Consider the following 17,194-nt stretch of genomic DNA (forward strand, 5'->3'; position numbering starts at 1 on the left):
CTTTTGTGATGAAAATTTCAACTCTGTTTGATTTTAGGTGAGTTAATTTGGGAAAAATCCTGGTATTTTGAAGATGTCTCAGCACAGTATTGTTTCCTGTTTAAATTACAAGTAACTTCAGGAGTTTTGAGAAAAAAAGAAATTGGGATTTTTTTGTTAAATCATGCCATCTGAACAGAAACAGTTACTGTTTGATGAAAAACAAACTACTTACATGAAAAATGAGATAGTTGATGCTATCAGATCAGTACTTAAACCGAAAATTTCAGAAAATAATTTTCATTATGAACTAAAAAACATGAAAATCGATTTGCCGAAGATAAATATTCCAAGTGAAGTCCTGTTGAAACATGAAGTTGACAAATACAGAAAATTATTTCAGCTTAAGCCACAGACTGCAAGAAAATCTGTTAATATAAAGACTGTAAGCTGTATAGAGGAGTGTATGTTGCTTCATAATTCTGAGAGAAGTGAAGAGGAGGGTTTAAAAATGTCTGCAAAAATACTCAATTTCAACTGTTCAAAATGCCGAGATAGCATTCGCTATAGCCCAAATGATTTGCAGAAACATTTTCAAATGTGGCACCATGGTGAATTACCTTCATATCCTTGTGAAATGTGCAATTTTTCAGCAAATGACTTCCAGGTATTTAAACAACACAGACGAACACATAGAAGCACTTTAGTAAAATGTGACATTTGTAACAACGAAATTGTATATACTTTACTAGACTTGACTAAACATTTTACGTCCACACATTGTGTTAATGGTAATTTTCAATGTGAAAAGTGCAAATTCTCCACTCAAGATGTTGGCACATTTGTTCAGCACATTCATAGACATAATGAAAGCCATTATAAATGTGGTAAGTGCCATCATGTATGTGTTACCAAAGGAGAGCTTCAGAAGCACCTTCATGGTCATTCTGGCACATTTCCCTTTACTTGTCAATATTGTAGCTATGGTGTCACTAAGAGAGAGCATCTTATAAGACATGTTATAACTTTGCACAAAGAACATTTATATGCAAAAGAAAAACTGGAAAAAGACATAAATGAGAAAAGGATGGCAAAGACTTCAGCAGGACTTAAGCTAATACTGAAAAGATACAAAATAGGTGCATCAAGGAAGACATTCTGGAAACAAAAGAAAATCAACAATGGAAGTGACAGATGTATAGAAAAAAACAGTCAAGTGCTTAAAAAGGTGAACAACACACAAGCTAAATCTGAAGACCACAGCCATCTTGTTCAAGAACGTTTAAATGAAGAAAAAGATGAAAGACTGCATTGTGAGAATAATGATAAACCTGCTGAGTTAGAATCTGAAAAGCCAACTCTTCTGTCCACTGCGCAAAGTAATAGAGATGAATCAGAGGGATCAGGTGTTACTTCAGGTTTCTTGAAGACTGTTGTGCAAGGACCTACAGTATTAACAGTGAAAAATAATAGAATAACAATTCCTGCTAACTATAGTGCTAAGTTTATGGGCTTTAAGATGGTGGATGGAAAACAGCATATTGTAATAAAACTGTTGCCTACTAATAAACAGAATTTATATTCACCGGGCTCACAGTCAGGTGCTGCAAAAGACAGTACTGCTAATTTGCAGCCCCAGACTTTGGACACCACTGGATTTTTAACAGGAGTAACAGCTGAGTTAAGTGACACAGTTTACATGAAAACAACAACTCCATTTTCATGTTCATCTCCTTTATTTTCAGGGAAAGTAACGTCAGGAAAAGAAATGACTTTGCTATCGCAAATGAGTAAGATGCTTCAAACAGTGGAAGATGAAAAAAGTGTATCTTCCTTGCCAACATCAGAATTCGTTACCATATCAGGGAATTTGACCACAAAAGCTGAAACAAGAGACAGTGTTGACTTACAGGGAAGCGGTGTTACTCAGAGTCATCCTGAGTTATCAGGTACTGCCATTAAAAGTCCAGATAAAGTCAGCTGTAATACCAAACCAAATGCATACAACAGTGGAGATATGCATAACTACTGCATTAATTATGTCAACTCTGAGTCACCTGTTGAATCTTCCAACCAAGGATCATTACCTTTTCATAATTACTCCAAAGTGAATAATTCTAATAAATGCCATAGGTTTTCAGGAACAGCAGTGTGTGAAAACCCTCAAAGAGAATCTTCATCAAGCAAGACAGCTGTTCAACAACCAATAAATGAATCATTTTTATCACTAGTGAGGAAGGAGAGCTCAAATCCAGATAGCCTGGTAACATCTATTAGCCTTTCACATACTAAAGATGGAACTTTTAAAGCTCAAGCTGAAATTGAAGAACACTGGGTTTCAGAAGGACAGAACATTGATGGACAAAACCTATATACCAATGAAAGTAAGAATTTAGAGAGCATGAGCAGAAAATCTAAGGAGAATGACATTTCTAGTGATGAGTCACTTGTGATGCCTAGAATCACATCTGTTTTTTCTCTCCAAAGCAAACAGGCATCAGAATTTTTGCCACCTGAAGTAAACCAGTTACTTCAGGATGTACTAAATGTAAAATCTGATGTAAAACAAGACCCTAGTAACGATCCAAATAATGACCTGCCACTTCGTTGTGACCAGTCATTTCAGAAACATGCTGGAGAAGGCAAAATAGTTGATTCTTCAAAAGACTTCAAAATACAAGGCGTCATCCCAGTTCCACCTGGTAGTGTGGGGATTAATGTGCCTACACATGATCTGAATTTAAAATGTAGTGGAAAAGAAAAACAAGTGCTGTCAGTGTCAAATGAGGTGAGACATTCAGAGAAGAAACCTAGAATTTCAGGTATTGGCACATTACTTAAGACTCAGTCAGATGCAATAATAACACAGCAGCTTGTAAAAGACAAACTACGAGCTACTACACAAAATTTAGGTTCTTTACACAGGCAGACTCCGCTTCTAAATTCAGAACCAAAGAAAGCTATATTTGTTCAGACTCCAAAAGGCTTTTTTGTACCATTGCATTTTGCTAACAAGCCTGGACTACATGTTGTTTCAGGAAGCCCACTTCCGTTCGTTAATACACAAGCTGTACCTGCTTCTCTTCTTTTAAACAAGAAACCTGGGATGATTTTAACATTTAATAATGGGAAACTTGAAGGTGTTTCCGCTGTCAAAACTGAGAATACTTCAGCTTGTGGAACTACAACTAAGGAGCCTTGCACACCTTTTTTAAAGGTAGAACCAAACGGTAATTGTCTGACACCTGCACTTTGTTCCAGCATTGGCAGTTGTTTGAGCATGAAAAGTAGCTCAGAAAATACTTTGCCATTAAAAGGCCCTTACGTTATTAAAACATCAGCAGGTTCTTCAGTGAAAGCTGTTCCTACACCTAACATAACATCTGAGCATCTGGGCACTAAGTTGAGTATGATGGATTCAGGAAAACAGCAGGATGAGATTTTTCCAAAACCACCTCTTTATACCCTCTTGCCTGATGGCAAACAAGCTGTTTTTTTCAAGTGTGTGATGCCAAATAAGACTGAGCTGCTTAAGCCTAAATTAGTCCAAAGTAGTTCTTATTATCAAAATATACAGCCAAAGAAACCTGAAGGAACACCACAAAAAATATTGCTGAAAATCTTTAATCCTGTGTTGAATGTGACTGCTGCTAATCTATCAGTAAGCAACTCTGCATCCTCATTGCAGAAAGACAGTGTACCATTTAGTCACACTACAAGAGGAGAACAGAAAGAGCCAGAATCTTCTAGAGATGCCTTACCCTTGCTAGATATGATGCCAGCAAATGAAATTGTGATAACTTCTGCAACATGCCCAGAATCTTCGGAGCAGCCAGTGTTTATCGGTGACCATTCAGAAGCCAGGGTATTAAGGTGCAAAACAAATTGTACAATTGAAAGAAGCTTCAATAGAAAAAAGACTTCCAAAAAAAATTTTTCAAGAATAAAAACTCATGTAAGAAGTAACGATTCTGAAACTGCCTTTGTGTCTAGAAACAGAAACTGCAAACGAAAGTGTAGGGATAGTTACCAAGAACCTCCAAGAAAAAAAGCAACATTACATAGAAAGTGTAAAGAAAAGGCTAAACCTGAAGCCGTCCCTGATTCACTTGGATTTAGCAGACCTAGGCTTTCAAAAGATACAGTCAGAATTTTACAGCTTTTCCCCTTTAGTTCTAAACAGCTTGTGAAATGTCCTAGAAGAAACCAACCAGTTGTAGTTTTGAATCATCCTGATGCAGATGCACCAGAAGTAGCAAATGTAATGAAAACTATTGCTAAATATAATGGACGTGTACTTAAAGTTTCATTGTCAAAAAGAACTATCAATGCTTTACTGAAACCAGTTTGTTGTAACCCTTCTAAAACAGCTTGTGATGACTTTCCCAAGAGGCACCAACCATTTAAACCTGTTAGTTCTGTGAAAGAAAGATTTGTGCTAAAACTAACACTCAAAAAGACAAGTAAAAACAATTATCAGATTGTGAAAACTACCTCTGAAAATGTTCTGAAGGCTAAATTTAACTGTTGGTTTTGTGGTAGAGTATTTGACAATCAGGATGCTTGGGCTGGTCATGGGCAGAGACATTTAATGGAAGCTACTCGTGATTGGAATATATTAGAGTAATTTACTGTAATTACCAAGGAAAAGAAAAAGTAAAATTATCTTAAAACAGTGGGTTGAATTACCTTCATGCAGACATTTTCTACTTTAATATAGTACCTGAAATTAAACATTTAAAAATTGGTTATATTTCCCTGGAAGAGCAGAAGTTTTATGTGTGATATTTGAAAATGCTATCACTGCATACATGTTTTGAAAGAAACTGATCACAGCACAGATGTACCTTGACTTAATTTTTAAAAATGTGTTGTGAAGTTAGGGCTAAAGAAAATTTTGATGAAACAGTTTTCCCAATTTAGTTCTTTAGTGACTTAATAGAGGGTAATGGCTAACAGCCCCATACCCTCTCTTCCTCCACCAGCCTTATAAATCTGTTGAGTATAGCTCCTCTGCATATGGAGAGCTCTTTCACCACAGGGCTGAAGAAGTTTCTCATCATTTGTGAAGATAAACCAGGCGAGCTTGGGTAAAGAACTTACTCTCCATCTGCTAAATATATATAGTTTTTTGGAAGGGTATTAGGCTCCTTTGAGAGTGCATTTAACTCACTACAGTTAACACCTCATGATGTTTGAAAAGAATCTTTGACATTTGACAAGTAAATATTTCTCTTTTAAGTTGTATATATGTCAAATTGGAACACCCTTTCAAGATAATTTGCTTTTTCTAAATGAAGCATTGCAGTACATGGTAATCTCAAGAGAAGAACTAAACTCTCTTGGTTGAGTTTTGAATTCCAGTCAAAGAACTTGAACATTTTCCTGAATTTGATTTCATTTCTAGAGAGCCTTTGGCAGAAAATGGTACTTTTTTTATTTTAATTTTTGTTTCTGACAGATCAAACGGCCATTTTTTTTCTTGGTTGCCTTCCCTTTAAAAAGAGTGGAACATAGGAGCACTTCAAGGGAATGGCTTTTCTCGAAAATAAAAATTATTCTACAGAAACAATATTTTGAAGCAAGATTAGCAAAGCAAATATATTTTTGTGTCTGTGTTTAATTACTGTTAGTATCTGAAAATGTCCACATTGTGACAAACCATTTTTGTTAGCAACTTTTCAGTATGTCTGGCAACCCAACACAGATTTTTTACTGATTGTTGGCAGTTGAAAATGAAGAAGCATTAAATAGTGCGCTCAGTGGCAGTGCATGAACTTCAGGACAGTTTCCTAGGGGATATGCCCAATTGATAAGAGTTTTAAAATGGATATATCTATTTAAACTTTTCACCATGTGAGTTTCGTTAAAATTTTCTTGGGTCATTGGATAATGGAGATTTTGTATTACAAAATTCTACATCATTTTTTGTTACATTGTTACTATGAGTGTTAAGGGACATTTTCATTGAAAACTTCAGGGCTTCTTTTCTGTATATAACAGAATTTAAACCTGTACATATTTTTGTATCTTTCAGTTATGTAAATTTTGCACAGAAACTTTTGACATAAAAAGCTTATTTTCTTTCAGTTCAGTTCTGTGCATGCACTAATAAAACGCTTAATTTAAAAGGAATATATGAGACTTTACCCACGTTATTTTCTTGGTTTTTATTTTAGATGTACAGTTTTCTTTTTCTGGGTAAAACTCATTTTTCAGGGATTGAACACTATTGTTAGCAAGTGCCTAAAAGATGTGAAACAGTTTACATATGTCAACTGTAACAGTAGGTCCCAAATGGGCCCATTCTCCCAGTAGTTCTATTTTAAAGAAAGCCATACACATACATGCTTCAAGCTATCTTGCTATGCACATTATACGTGTACTGTTTTTGTGCAGTTTGTCTACTTTCCTAGTGAAGTATTTTTTGTATAAAACCTGTTATAATTGTGTTTATTAAATTGAGCCTAAGAATGGAGTTGATTGCAAATACACAGTATATATTAATAATGTATATGGTGTTTAAAGAATGGTAAGCATTGTTAACTTCTGTTATGAATGTTTTCAATTAAATTTATCTTAAGTTTGTGTTTACACAATTTTTTTTTACTGTGCTAAAATTGAGGATTTTATTTAATGGGAAATACTTAGATTTCAAAGTTTTTTTTAATACTAGTCAACTATGCAAAATAAAGTGTGGGGTTTTTTTCCCCCCTAAAATCATAGGTGAAATTTTATTTGAAAATGGTGACATTTACCATAGTTTTACTGTGGCTGTGCTGTTAAGGAAAGGCATAAAGAAGCTTATGCTCTCCACTACCCTAACTGCAATAAAACTGATACACTATTGTTATGGTTCGAGCTATTATGATGCATCACCTTCAGTGAATATAGAAGGAATTGTCTTGCCAATGTTTACAGCACTAAATTTCAGAATAGCCATAGCCATCCAGTAAAAATGTTTTTTACTTTGAGATTCATACATTTTTCCTGAAAGTTTTTTAAAAAGCTCATTTTAAAAGCTTCATGCCTCAGATATTCTAATTAGTGCCTTTTCTGATTTTATTAATTTAGGTTATTCTGAAGGAGGCAAACCTGCTTGGAGCCTCTTCATTGCCAGAGCAAAAAAAATCAAAAAACAAAACCTTCTGTTCTTTTCTGTCTTCCTGGCTGAAACTGAGCTAAAGATGGCTCTCAAAAATATGAATATTCAGTAGTTTGAGGTTCTAATTACAACTGGAAGAATTACTTTGATTTTTGTAATCCAGCTTCTGGGTCAGGAATTGATTTCATAGTTTTCTATTTGTCCACCTCCACTGAAATGAGCCTCACTGTTTGGCATTCACTTAAATAGTTTAATTTTCTGCATTTAATAGCAGAGATCGAACTGTAATCGTTTTCTATGAAAAAATTTTGTTTTAATAAGGGGTCAGCAGAGTTTCTCAGTGAAGTGTCAGGTAGTAAATAACTTTGTAGGTCATTTAGTCTGTCATAATGCAGAATAAGCCATGATAATACCTAACTGAATGAGTATGCCTGTGTTCTAATAAAACTTCATTTTAAAAATGGGCAGTGGGCTGAATGACCTGTCAAATAGTTTACCAACTCCTTTAATTCTCTCAAAGGTCTGCTCTTAGAGTGGGATTTTTCTTAACAGAAGTTTGATAATTTTTTATTATGTATGCCAACTGTGTAAATTTACCAAGTATAAAAACAAGTTACCAATGTAGATATGTTTAAAAGTTGAAGAGAAATGTGATGGAAATGGTTAGTGGTAAAGTAGTAAGTCATTTGTGTGCTAAGGGTAATGCTGTTTACAGAGGGATTAAAAATGAGATCAAACAATTGCTGTGAGCATTTGTGTCCATGTTACATGAGAAATAGATACCAATTCTTTAAGTGATTTGAAATAGCTGTTAAGAAAAAGTAATAGTTCTTGGGATGGGTGAGAGTGGAGGTACAGTGTAAACAATATTGTTTACTTCCATACAGCTGACTTTTATTTTTTTATTTAAGTGATTCCATTGTTGACATCTGCTTACTGAACTTGGGATATGTCCCATTTATGTTGGGGTATTGACACTGTTCCTTGCCTTGACTATTTTTTAGGATCCATATTTTCAGCAAAGTGCCTTGAACTCCATTGGGGATCTTATCTGTTGAAACTTGCTGGGGGAATTTTCAGGGCATTTTTCTTGCTAGTTAAGAGTATAGCATTAGAAAAATTTCTCTATAATGGAGAGTTAAAATATGATCAGCCTACTTGATTTTGGTGTTAATTGTTGCTTCCCTTACTAACTGGACAATTGAGAAATAGTATTTTTGGAAGAGATATTTTGTTTGACAAAGTCTACTTTGAATTGTTTTTTGAGTGGTTCTTTGTCTAGAAGGTCTTCTGTTAATAAATGCCCAAAATTTAAGATCTTGCTTTAAAAAGTGAGTATTATTATGGCAGTGTAAAAGTTTGAGTAAATAGTGTAGGAAAAATGTTAACATAGTGTACATCAATTTTAAAAATCATCTTAGTCAATGCCAAGAATGTGCTTATCAAAAAATAGTTATTCCTAGTAAAGGCATTTTTAATATGTTGAAAGAAGAATTCTTTTCTTAATACATAAGAGGCCTTCAACCAAAAGTGAAGGTTGTTATGTTCAGGTTGCAACCCAAATTGCTGCTTTCAAACTAAGGAATGAAACACAGATACTTAATATTATAAATTATTTCATCAGTTGTCACCAAGGTAAATGAACAGGAAAGCAAAATGAAAAACTTAGGGAGAAACCAAAATACTATTTGTAAATGACCCAATTTCAGTATTTTAAAAATTGAAAGGAGTACACTGAAAATCAGTTGGGAAACAATAAAAGACCTATTTATACTAAGAGCCACAACATATCTGTGAAGCTGCCAAAAGAAAAACCACAAAACCTAACTGGGAGGTAAACATGTTTCTGGGTGTAAGATTAAATATAGTTTGGTAGATCGCATTTTCCATACCTGTGTCCCATTAAGTAGGTGGTGGCAGTTGGTTTGTGGTTGCCCATTTCCCCACTCTCAACTCCTGTAATATAAAGAGAAATAAGGCAGGGCAGCTACTGAATTGTGTGGTCCCCCTTCCTTACACAGCTCTGTTGCGAAAGATGTGCTCTGGTGGACTCTCGCAGCTTACATCTCTCCCAGCTTTCTGGGGTCAAAGAGCTGTCCTATGTACATTTAGCAGCTGGTGAACATTAGCAGGTCCCATATTTGATTCTTACTATGAAAGATCCATACTAGAGGTGACATTCTCCCCCTGTGCCCTACCCCATCCCCCCAAATAGCTACTCAGCAGAGGATATGGGGGACATTTAATGAAGAGCCAGTTTTCCAACCCTGCCCCCCCCACTCCTTACCTCCCTGCCCATAGAACCCCTCTAGCACAGAGGCAAAGAGGTTCCGTTCAGGGGAGGGTTGTAGTGAGTTTCAAAGTCTTGACAGCACACTGCCAATTATAAGGGGCCTGACTATCTGTGACAGACCGGAGCAAGTTATACCCCAGAACAATGTTGAAAACTAGAGCAATGAACTAGCAACTAATGGAAGCTAACAGTTGCCAGTGATATCAGTAGATACCAGCCAGAAACTTAGAGACAAAAAGTCCGGGTAAAACCACAGATATCCCTTGTGATCAGAAAGAGTGTGCATGCTCAAGGCTGCAGCCACATAGGAATAACCAGAGAGGGAACTTCTGAACTACAAGTCCCTGGCTGAATGTAGGGAAAAACTTGTAAAGTCCATAAATAGTGAAAGCAGTCTCCAAGCCACTAGCAAATCCAATGGCAAAGGATTCAAATTTCATTTGTTTGGGGGCCTAAAGCACACCTCTGATCAACCAGTGGCTGATCACTAAATGGTGATTCAAAAATAACCCTCAGGAAGTCAGACTTACTGATAAAAATTAGGGGAAACAAGTTGAGCAGGAACATCGCTGAACACTGTGGTGGGGGGAAATAGACTGAATTAGTGCAGCCAAGTCACTAAATACAAAGTCCAAAAATGAGGGAGGAGGACCAGTATGCAGAGATGCTACAATGGAATTTAAATGCCCAGTATTCAATACAAAATTAAGAGCCATTCAAAGATTTAGGATAAGTGTGACACTTAGGAAAAAGCAGGCAATAGAAACATTCATTTATACTAGAGGATAAATATTAAACAGCTACTATAAATATGTTTGAAGACCTAAAGACGTCAGATTTAAGGAATTAAAGTATACTGACAATGTTTCTTCAAATAGAAAATAGAAATTACTTTTAAAAAGAACTAAATGAAAATTCTGGAGTTGAAAGGTATAAGCAGAGTGAAAATTTTATTAGAGACACTCAACAGATTTGAGCTGGCAGAAGAACCAGTAAACCTGAATATAGATTGATAGAGATTATGAAATCTGAACAAAATAAAAAATGAAAAGATAAGATGTAGGTGATAAAAAGGTTTAAAGAGAATCTTAGAAGATATTCTAGAACTGATCGATTCCATCTAGTTTAGATTAATATCAACTTAATTTCAATATAAACAAAAACTTTTCCATATATAATTCCATTCCTCCCCATGCTGTTATTGTCACAAATATATCTCTAAATTGTGTGTCCATCAATGTAGATTTATAAATATTGCTTTATGCATTTGTCTTTTAAATTAGGGCATTAAAGTTACAAACACATTTACTCTGTCTTATAATTACCTGTTTGTGTTAAATTTACCTATTTTTACCTATGCTGGTGTTAAAATGTATGTACCACACATTACTATATGTTATCAGTTCTGTATTTGTGTGGGCTTGAGTTGCTATCTAGTGTTCTTTCAGCCTGAAAGACTCCCTTTGGAATTTCTTTGTATAACAGTCTTAACAATGTTTATCTGGAGTGTCTTAATTTTTCCTTCCTTTTGGAGGGATAGTTTTGCTGAATATAGATTTCCTCATTCATAGTGTTTTCCATTCAGCACTTTGGCTATATCGTCTCACTGCCTTCTGGCCTTCATAGCTTCTGGTGAGAAATCAGCTATTAATCTTATTAAGGATCCTTGTATGTGTTGAGTCACCTTTGGTGCTTTCAAGAGTCTCTGTCTTTCCACAGTTTGATTATGATATGTCTAAGTGACATATCTTTGAGTTTATCCTACTATGGAGTTCTTAGAGCCTGTGGGTTGGTAGATTAATATTTTTCATCAAATTTAGGAAGTTATTACTCTTCAAATATTATTTCTGATGCTTTCTTTTTTCTCTGTACTTTTGAGACACATTATGTATATGCTGTTTTGCTTGATGGTGTCCCACAGGTGCCTGAGGATCTGTTCTTTCTCTTCAATTTTTTGTTTTTCTTTCTGTTCCTCAAATTGGCCATCATCTGATCTATAAGTTCACAGATTCTGTCTTTTGCCTGCTCAAACCTGTTGCTTAACTCTTCTAGTGAATTTTTCATTTTTATTACTGTATTTTTCAACTCTATAATTGAAAATTCTGAAATTAAAAGTTCTTTTTGTAACTTCTATTTATTTATATTCCCTATTGGTTGAGACATCATTCTCTTTTTGTTCTTTAAACATGGTTTTCTATAGCTCTCTGAACATATTTTAAATAGCTAAATTAAAGTTTTTGTTTAGAAAATCCAGTGCCTGGGCTTTCTCAGGATTACTATTGGTTGCTTTTTTTCCCCTGAGTGGACCATATTTTCCTTTCTTTGCATGCTTTGTAATTTTTTTTTTTAAAACAAGACATTTAAAATAATGTAAATCTGAAAATCAGATTATTTATCTTCTCCCCACCCTTTCCCCAGGTTGACTTGCTGCTGCAAGTTGTTGTTTGTCTAGTAATTTTTATGAACTAATTCTGTGAAGTCTGTATCCTTTGTCATGTGTTTCTCTGTTATGTTAGCTTAATGGTCAGCTCATGATTGGACACATTTCCGTAAACACCTAGGATGAAAAATTCTCCCAGTGTTTGCCGACTGTGTGTTTGTGTTTTTGTGATGCACCTTCAGTACTCAGCAGGCAGTTTACAGCTCTGCCTTGGCCTTTGGCAGAGCCTTACAGTCACTCAGCGGTGACAGTTTAGGGCCTTCTTAGATCTTTCCTTCACACACAGCCCTGTCCATGCATGTGGCCCTCTAGATTCTCAGGAATATGCTGTAGCTTGACAAAGGCCTCATGGATATCTCACTGCCCACACTTTCCTCCCTGGTTAGTCTTGCCTCAAATGTAACCTATCACCTCAGGTGGCAGCAACCAAGGCATTTGCCTGTTAATGTTTTCAACATTGTCCTTAGGTAGCAGCTTTAGCTCTGGGCCAGGTTCAAGTCTGGTAAAATCTAGTCTGGTCAAAACAAAAACAGAAAGCCACTGGAATGGTCAGGGAAAATCACTATAATTCTTTATGGATGAGATTGTTCTATTCCCTCTGTTACCAGGAGTGAGAGCTTTTATCATTAGGCTACTGTTAACATCAGACTTAAAGGTGAAAGACTAACAACTTTCCCCTTAAGGTCAGGAACAAGAATGGATGTCCACTCTCACTGCTTCTACCCAACGGTGTACTGATGGTTCTAGTCAGGGCAATTTGGCAAATAGAAGAAACAAAAGTATTCAGATGGGAAAGAAAGAATTTTAAAAATCTCTGTTTTTAGATGATATAATCTTGCATATGGAAAATTCTAAGGAATCCACTAAAATAAAAAACCTCAAACTCTCACAACTAATTAAAGATCAGCAAGGGTGCAGAATACAAGATCAATGGGAAAATCAGTTTACTTTTCTATGTTAGCAATGAACTGCCCTAAAGTGATACTAAGAAAAAAACTTCATTTATAGTGGCACCTAAAGGAATAAAGTACTTAGAAATAAGTTTGATCAAAGAAATGCAAGGCTTTTACAGGGAAAGTACAAATCATTTTTGAAATAAGTTAAAGAAGACCAAAATAAATGTAAAGACATCCCATGTTAATGGATTAGAAGACTTAATATTGTGAAGATGGCAACACTGCCCAAACATCACAGATTCAATGTAGTCCCTGTCAAAATTCCAGTTGCCATTTTTTTTCCAGAAACTGACACTATTCTGAAATTTATATAGAAATGCAAGGGATTCAGAATAGCCAAAACAATTTGATAGAAGAATAGAGTTGGAAAATTCACATTTCCCCATTTCAAAACTTACTAGAAAGTGATTATAATCAAGGTGGTATAGTACTGACATAAGAATAGAAATATAGATCAATGGACTAGAACTGAGAGTCCAGAAATAGACCCATATATTAATGGTCAATTGATATTTTACCGGAATGCCAGGACAATTCATTGTGTAAGGAATAGTCTTAACAAATGCTGCTGGCATAACAACAAATGATGGAAAAGAAAGTGCAAAAGAATGTTGGACACCTACTTCATACCATGCATAAAACTTAAAGTGGATCAAAGACCTAAATGTTAGAGATAAGATGATGAAAATATATTAGAAAGAAACATAAGTGTAAGTCTTTGTGACTTTGGATTATAGAATAATTTCTTAAGACGTCAAGAGCATAAGCAATCAAAGATAAATTAGAATTCATTAAAATGGAATATTTGTGTTTCAAAGAACTCAAGAAAGTTAAAAGATAACTCACAGAATGGGAGAAAATATTTCCAAATTGTATATCTGACATGGTAACTGTACCCAGAATATCTAAAATTGATTACAAAATAGTCAAAGGATTTGAATAATTGTTTCATGAAAGAAGGTATACAAAAATAGCTCATAACCGCTTGAAAGATGCTAAACATCTTTAATCATTAGGGAAATGCAAAACAACCACAATGAGATACTACTACATACCCTTTAGGATGGGTATAATAATAAAGAGGGAAGATAAGTGCTGGTAGTATGAGAAACAGAAACTCTCACACATTATTGGTTGGTATATTAAATTGTGCAGTCACTTTGGAAAACAGTTGGGCATTCCCTCAAACTGTTAAACATCATTACTGTATGATACAGCAATTACACTTCTAGATAATATATCCAAAAGATGTAAAAAACACATCCACTTAAAAACTTGTACACAGTGTTTATAACAGTGTTAGTCATAATAGCCAAAAGTAGAAGCAACTCAAATGTCCACCAACTAATGGCAAACAGAATATGGTATATATGTATAATATTATTCAGCAATAAAAGAAATGGAGTACTTATACATGCTATAACATGGATGAACCTTGAAAATATACTAACTGAAAGAAGCCAGTCACAAAGGACCACATATTGTATGATTCCATTCATATAAAATGTCAAGAGTGTGCAAATCTATAGAGAAAATAAACTAGTGGTTGAATAGGATGGAGATAGGTTGAAGAGTGAAGAATGTCTGTTTATCAGTATGAAATTTCTTTTTAAGGTGAAAATATTCTAAACAGATTGCAATGATGGTTGCACAACTCTGAATGTAGCAATATGCACTGAATTGTGTAGTTTTAAGTGGATGAATTTCATAGTATATGAATTACATCTCAATAATGCCATTAAAATTAACAACTAGTCAAAGTTGGTTAACTATTAGAAGGGGTAAATTGGATATTAAGGAATATAGAAATGGCAAATGCAGGAATCAACTACTATTTCCAGGACTGAGAAGAATAAACAAGAAACTAAGCACTTAAACAGGACTCCCCAACCCTTAGTCTGAGATTTAGGCATTATTGAAGTTGTAGCTGCCACAAGTACATTCAGCCTGCTGATGATAGTGAAAAAATTCGCTAGAGGGTGCAGACCTGAGCTGGTCTGTAGGTAGTCAAAATTCAGTGGCTGTGAATCGCATTGGAGGGTGCTGGTGAGCTAGAGTTGGTCTACTATAAACAGCCAGCTGAGTGCTAAAGAAACTCCCTGGAAGGTGCTGGCAACCTTGAACTGGTTCACAGGTAGCTGCCCAAGTGAGTGGCAGAGGAACTTACTAGAGGGTGTGGCCAAGCTAGAGCCTCCAGGGTGGCTGAGGGAGAAATTTGCTGGTGAGCACTGGTGGGCTGGAGCCAGTTAACAGGAAACTAACCTGGAAGGCAGCAGAAAAGCTCGGTGTAGGATGCCATATGCCAGAAGTTTTCTGCTAACAGTGGTGGGCTAGATGGCTGAGGAACTCACTGGTGAGTCATTGTCACTAGGCTTCTCTAATCCACTGATAGGAAAAAAACTGGAACAAGGAAGGATATCTCTATCATCTTATCTATTGTCTATCTATCTATATCTATAGGCAGCACCCTTACTGACTGCCCGTATTCTAACTCAATGGACGCTATGTTCTGTTAACTTTATCCTCAGCTGTGAGTCAAGCCCTATAGACTGGCACCCTGATTTGCCAATTGTTATGACCTCCCTGGCTTCTGATACTTAAGTGCTGCTATCAGTGTGCCAGGGTTTGTCTAGACCCATGATATTCCCCCAGTTTCTGTTAGTACAGGGTACCTAATTCTTCAATCTCCTTTAGGATTTATTCTTTTTCTCCCTCAGTAGGCCTAGGACATCCATAACTGGTTCATGCTGCAAGTTAACATTAGTTATTGTGTTAGCAGCTAGGACAAGAAGTGGGGGCATATCATGAGGGGTATTTCTGTAATCTTGCAGGGCATAGGCCTCTGCAGGGTCTTCCCACACAGGCACAGTGTTAATTCTTAATCAGAGGGGGCACCTCTGCAGACTCTGTGAGCTCAGAAGAGTCTTGGAAGCCAAATAATTGGTGGCTTTCACCACCAATGATGGATTCACCACCATTCATCCCCACATACATGCATCCCATCCATCAGGGTGCCAGGTTTTCTGAACTAGGACTCTGACCCTGTCATAAGAGACTGTCTTGGTTTAGCATTTAATTATCTTTGCAGCTCAGCAATTCTATTAAATCCTGAGTTTGGTCTTCAGCTTTTTCTTTTCTCTCACTGCAGGAGATTAGCAATTGGGTTGCCACATTGTACCAGGGATGGTCCACACCTCAAATACCCCCAGGACGGGGGTCTACACTGCCAGCTGGGTGGTGAGTAATCTTGTCCAAAGAGCCCATCTCACTGCCTAACTTTCTTGGACTTCTCCTTGGACTAACTCTTTCAATGGGGTTTTCTGGGAAGAAGATGTTGAGATGGAGGTTGGAGTGCAAGACGTTTGTTGGGCAGAAATGCCTGGGAAATAATGAAGGAGAGGTAGCAAGTCTAAGAAAAGCTAGCAGATCATAATGTAGGTATAATACAGGAGAAAGAAGAGGGGTAGTGAGTGGAAACAGGATTGGCTATAGAGAGCCTCAGACTACATGTGTTGCTGATAGTCAGCTAATCCAGTGGATGCTTCAGGTCGAAGACTATCAGTTAGAGGAATTTCATGATGGGCAGAAATGGCCAGATTGAGGGCTGCCTAGAAAGAGCATAGACCTGGCTTTAAACTTAAGGCAGATTCTGAAGCACTAACAGCCAAAGGCTGTCAGCTAAACTGTACTTCTCACAGCTGCCAGGTTTTTCTTGTTGGGAGATCCAAACAATGTACCTCCATGGCTGCCACACTGGGAGACAATGTCAAGCAGAGTGACATTCATGTAACTGGAGTCCCAGAAAAGGAGAAGGAGGATAGGAAAAATATTTGAAGAAATAATGATTAATTTTTTTTCTAAATTTGATGAAAATTATAAATCCAAAGATCCAAGAAGCAATGTGAAGCTCAAGCAGGAAAAGCCATACCAAACCATCACATTCTCATAATAGCAAGTTACAAAGATAAAATTTTGACAGCAGCCAGAGAAAAACACTTTATATGCTAAGAATAAAAAATAAGAAGTATTGCAGATGTATCATCAGAAACTATACAAGCCAGAAGACAGTGGAGTATCTTCAAGGTACTAAAGAGAAGAAATCATCCTAGAATGTTATCAAATGAACTTATCCTTTAGAAATGAAGATAAAACAAAGACAATTTTCCATAAGAGAAGTTTAAGATAATTATCACCATCAAAATTGAACTATCTTAAATGTTAAGAGAAATTATTAGGTGGAAGGAAAATGATACCAGATGGATATTTGGTCTATGCAAAGGAATTAAGAGCACTGAAAATGATGAATAAACAAGTAATATAAAAGGCTTTTCCCTCTTTAATTCCTTTTAAGGATAATTAAATATTTAAAGCAAAAAATAACATAGGGTTTATAACATGTACAACTTAACATATTATAAAAA

The 17,194-nt window shown here is 36.0% G+C and overlaps 1 protein-coding gene across 17 annotated transcripts in view; it reads left to right on the forward strand.

Moving 5' to 3' along the window:
• Positions 1-17,194, forward strand: part of ZNF518A (zinc finger protein 518A) — a 125,292-nt gene that overhangs the window by 32,613 nt on the left and 75,485 nt on the right. For 11 of the 17 annotated variants that reach the window (XM_036886527.2, XM_036886531.2, XM_036886528.2 and 8 more), the window contains one exon: positions 38-6,905. In XM_036886527.2, the coding sequence (XP_036742422.2) occupies positions 164-4,606 (4,443 nt within the window). In that variant the 5' untranslated portion in view covers positions 38-163 and the 3' untranslated portion in view covers positions 4,607-6,905. Of the gene's footprint in view, positions 1-37; positions 6,906-15,921; positions 16,011-17,194 lie in introns of those variants that run through there. The other 6 variants (XR_008998969.1, XR_008998970.1, XR_008998971.1 and 3 more) reach the window with 1 other exon arrangement.

This window comes from Manis pentadactyla, chromosome 8 (assembly GCF_030020395.1).
Source record: "Manis pentadactyla isolate mManPen7 chromosome 8, mManPen7.hap1, whole genome shotgun sequence".
Lineage (NCBI taxonomy): Eukaryota > Metazoa > Chordata > Mammalia > Pholidota > Manidae > Manis > Manis pentadactyla.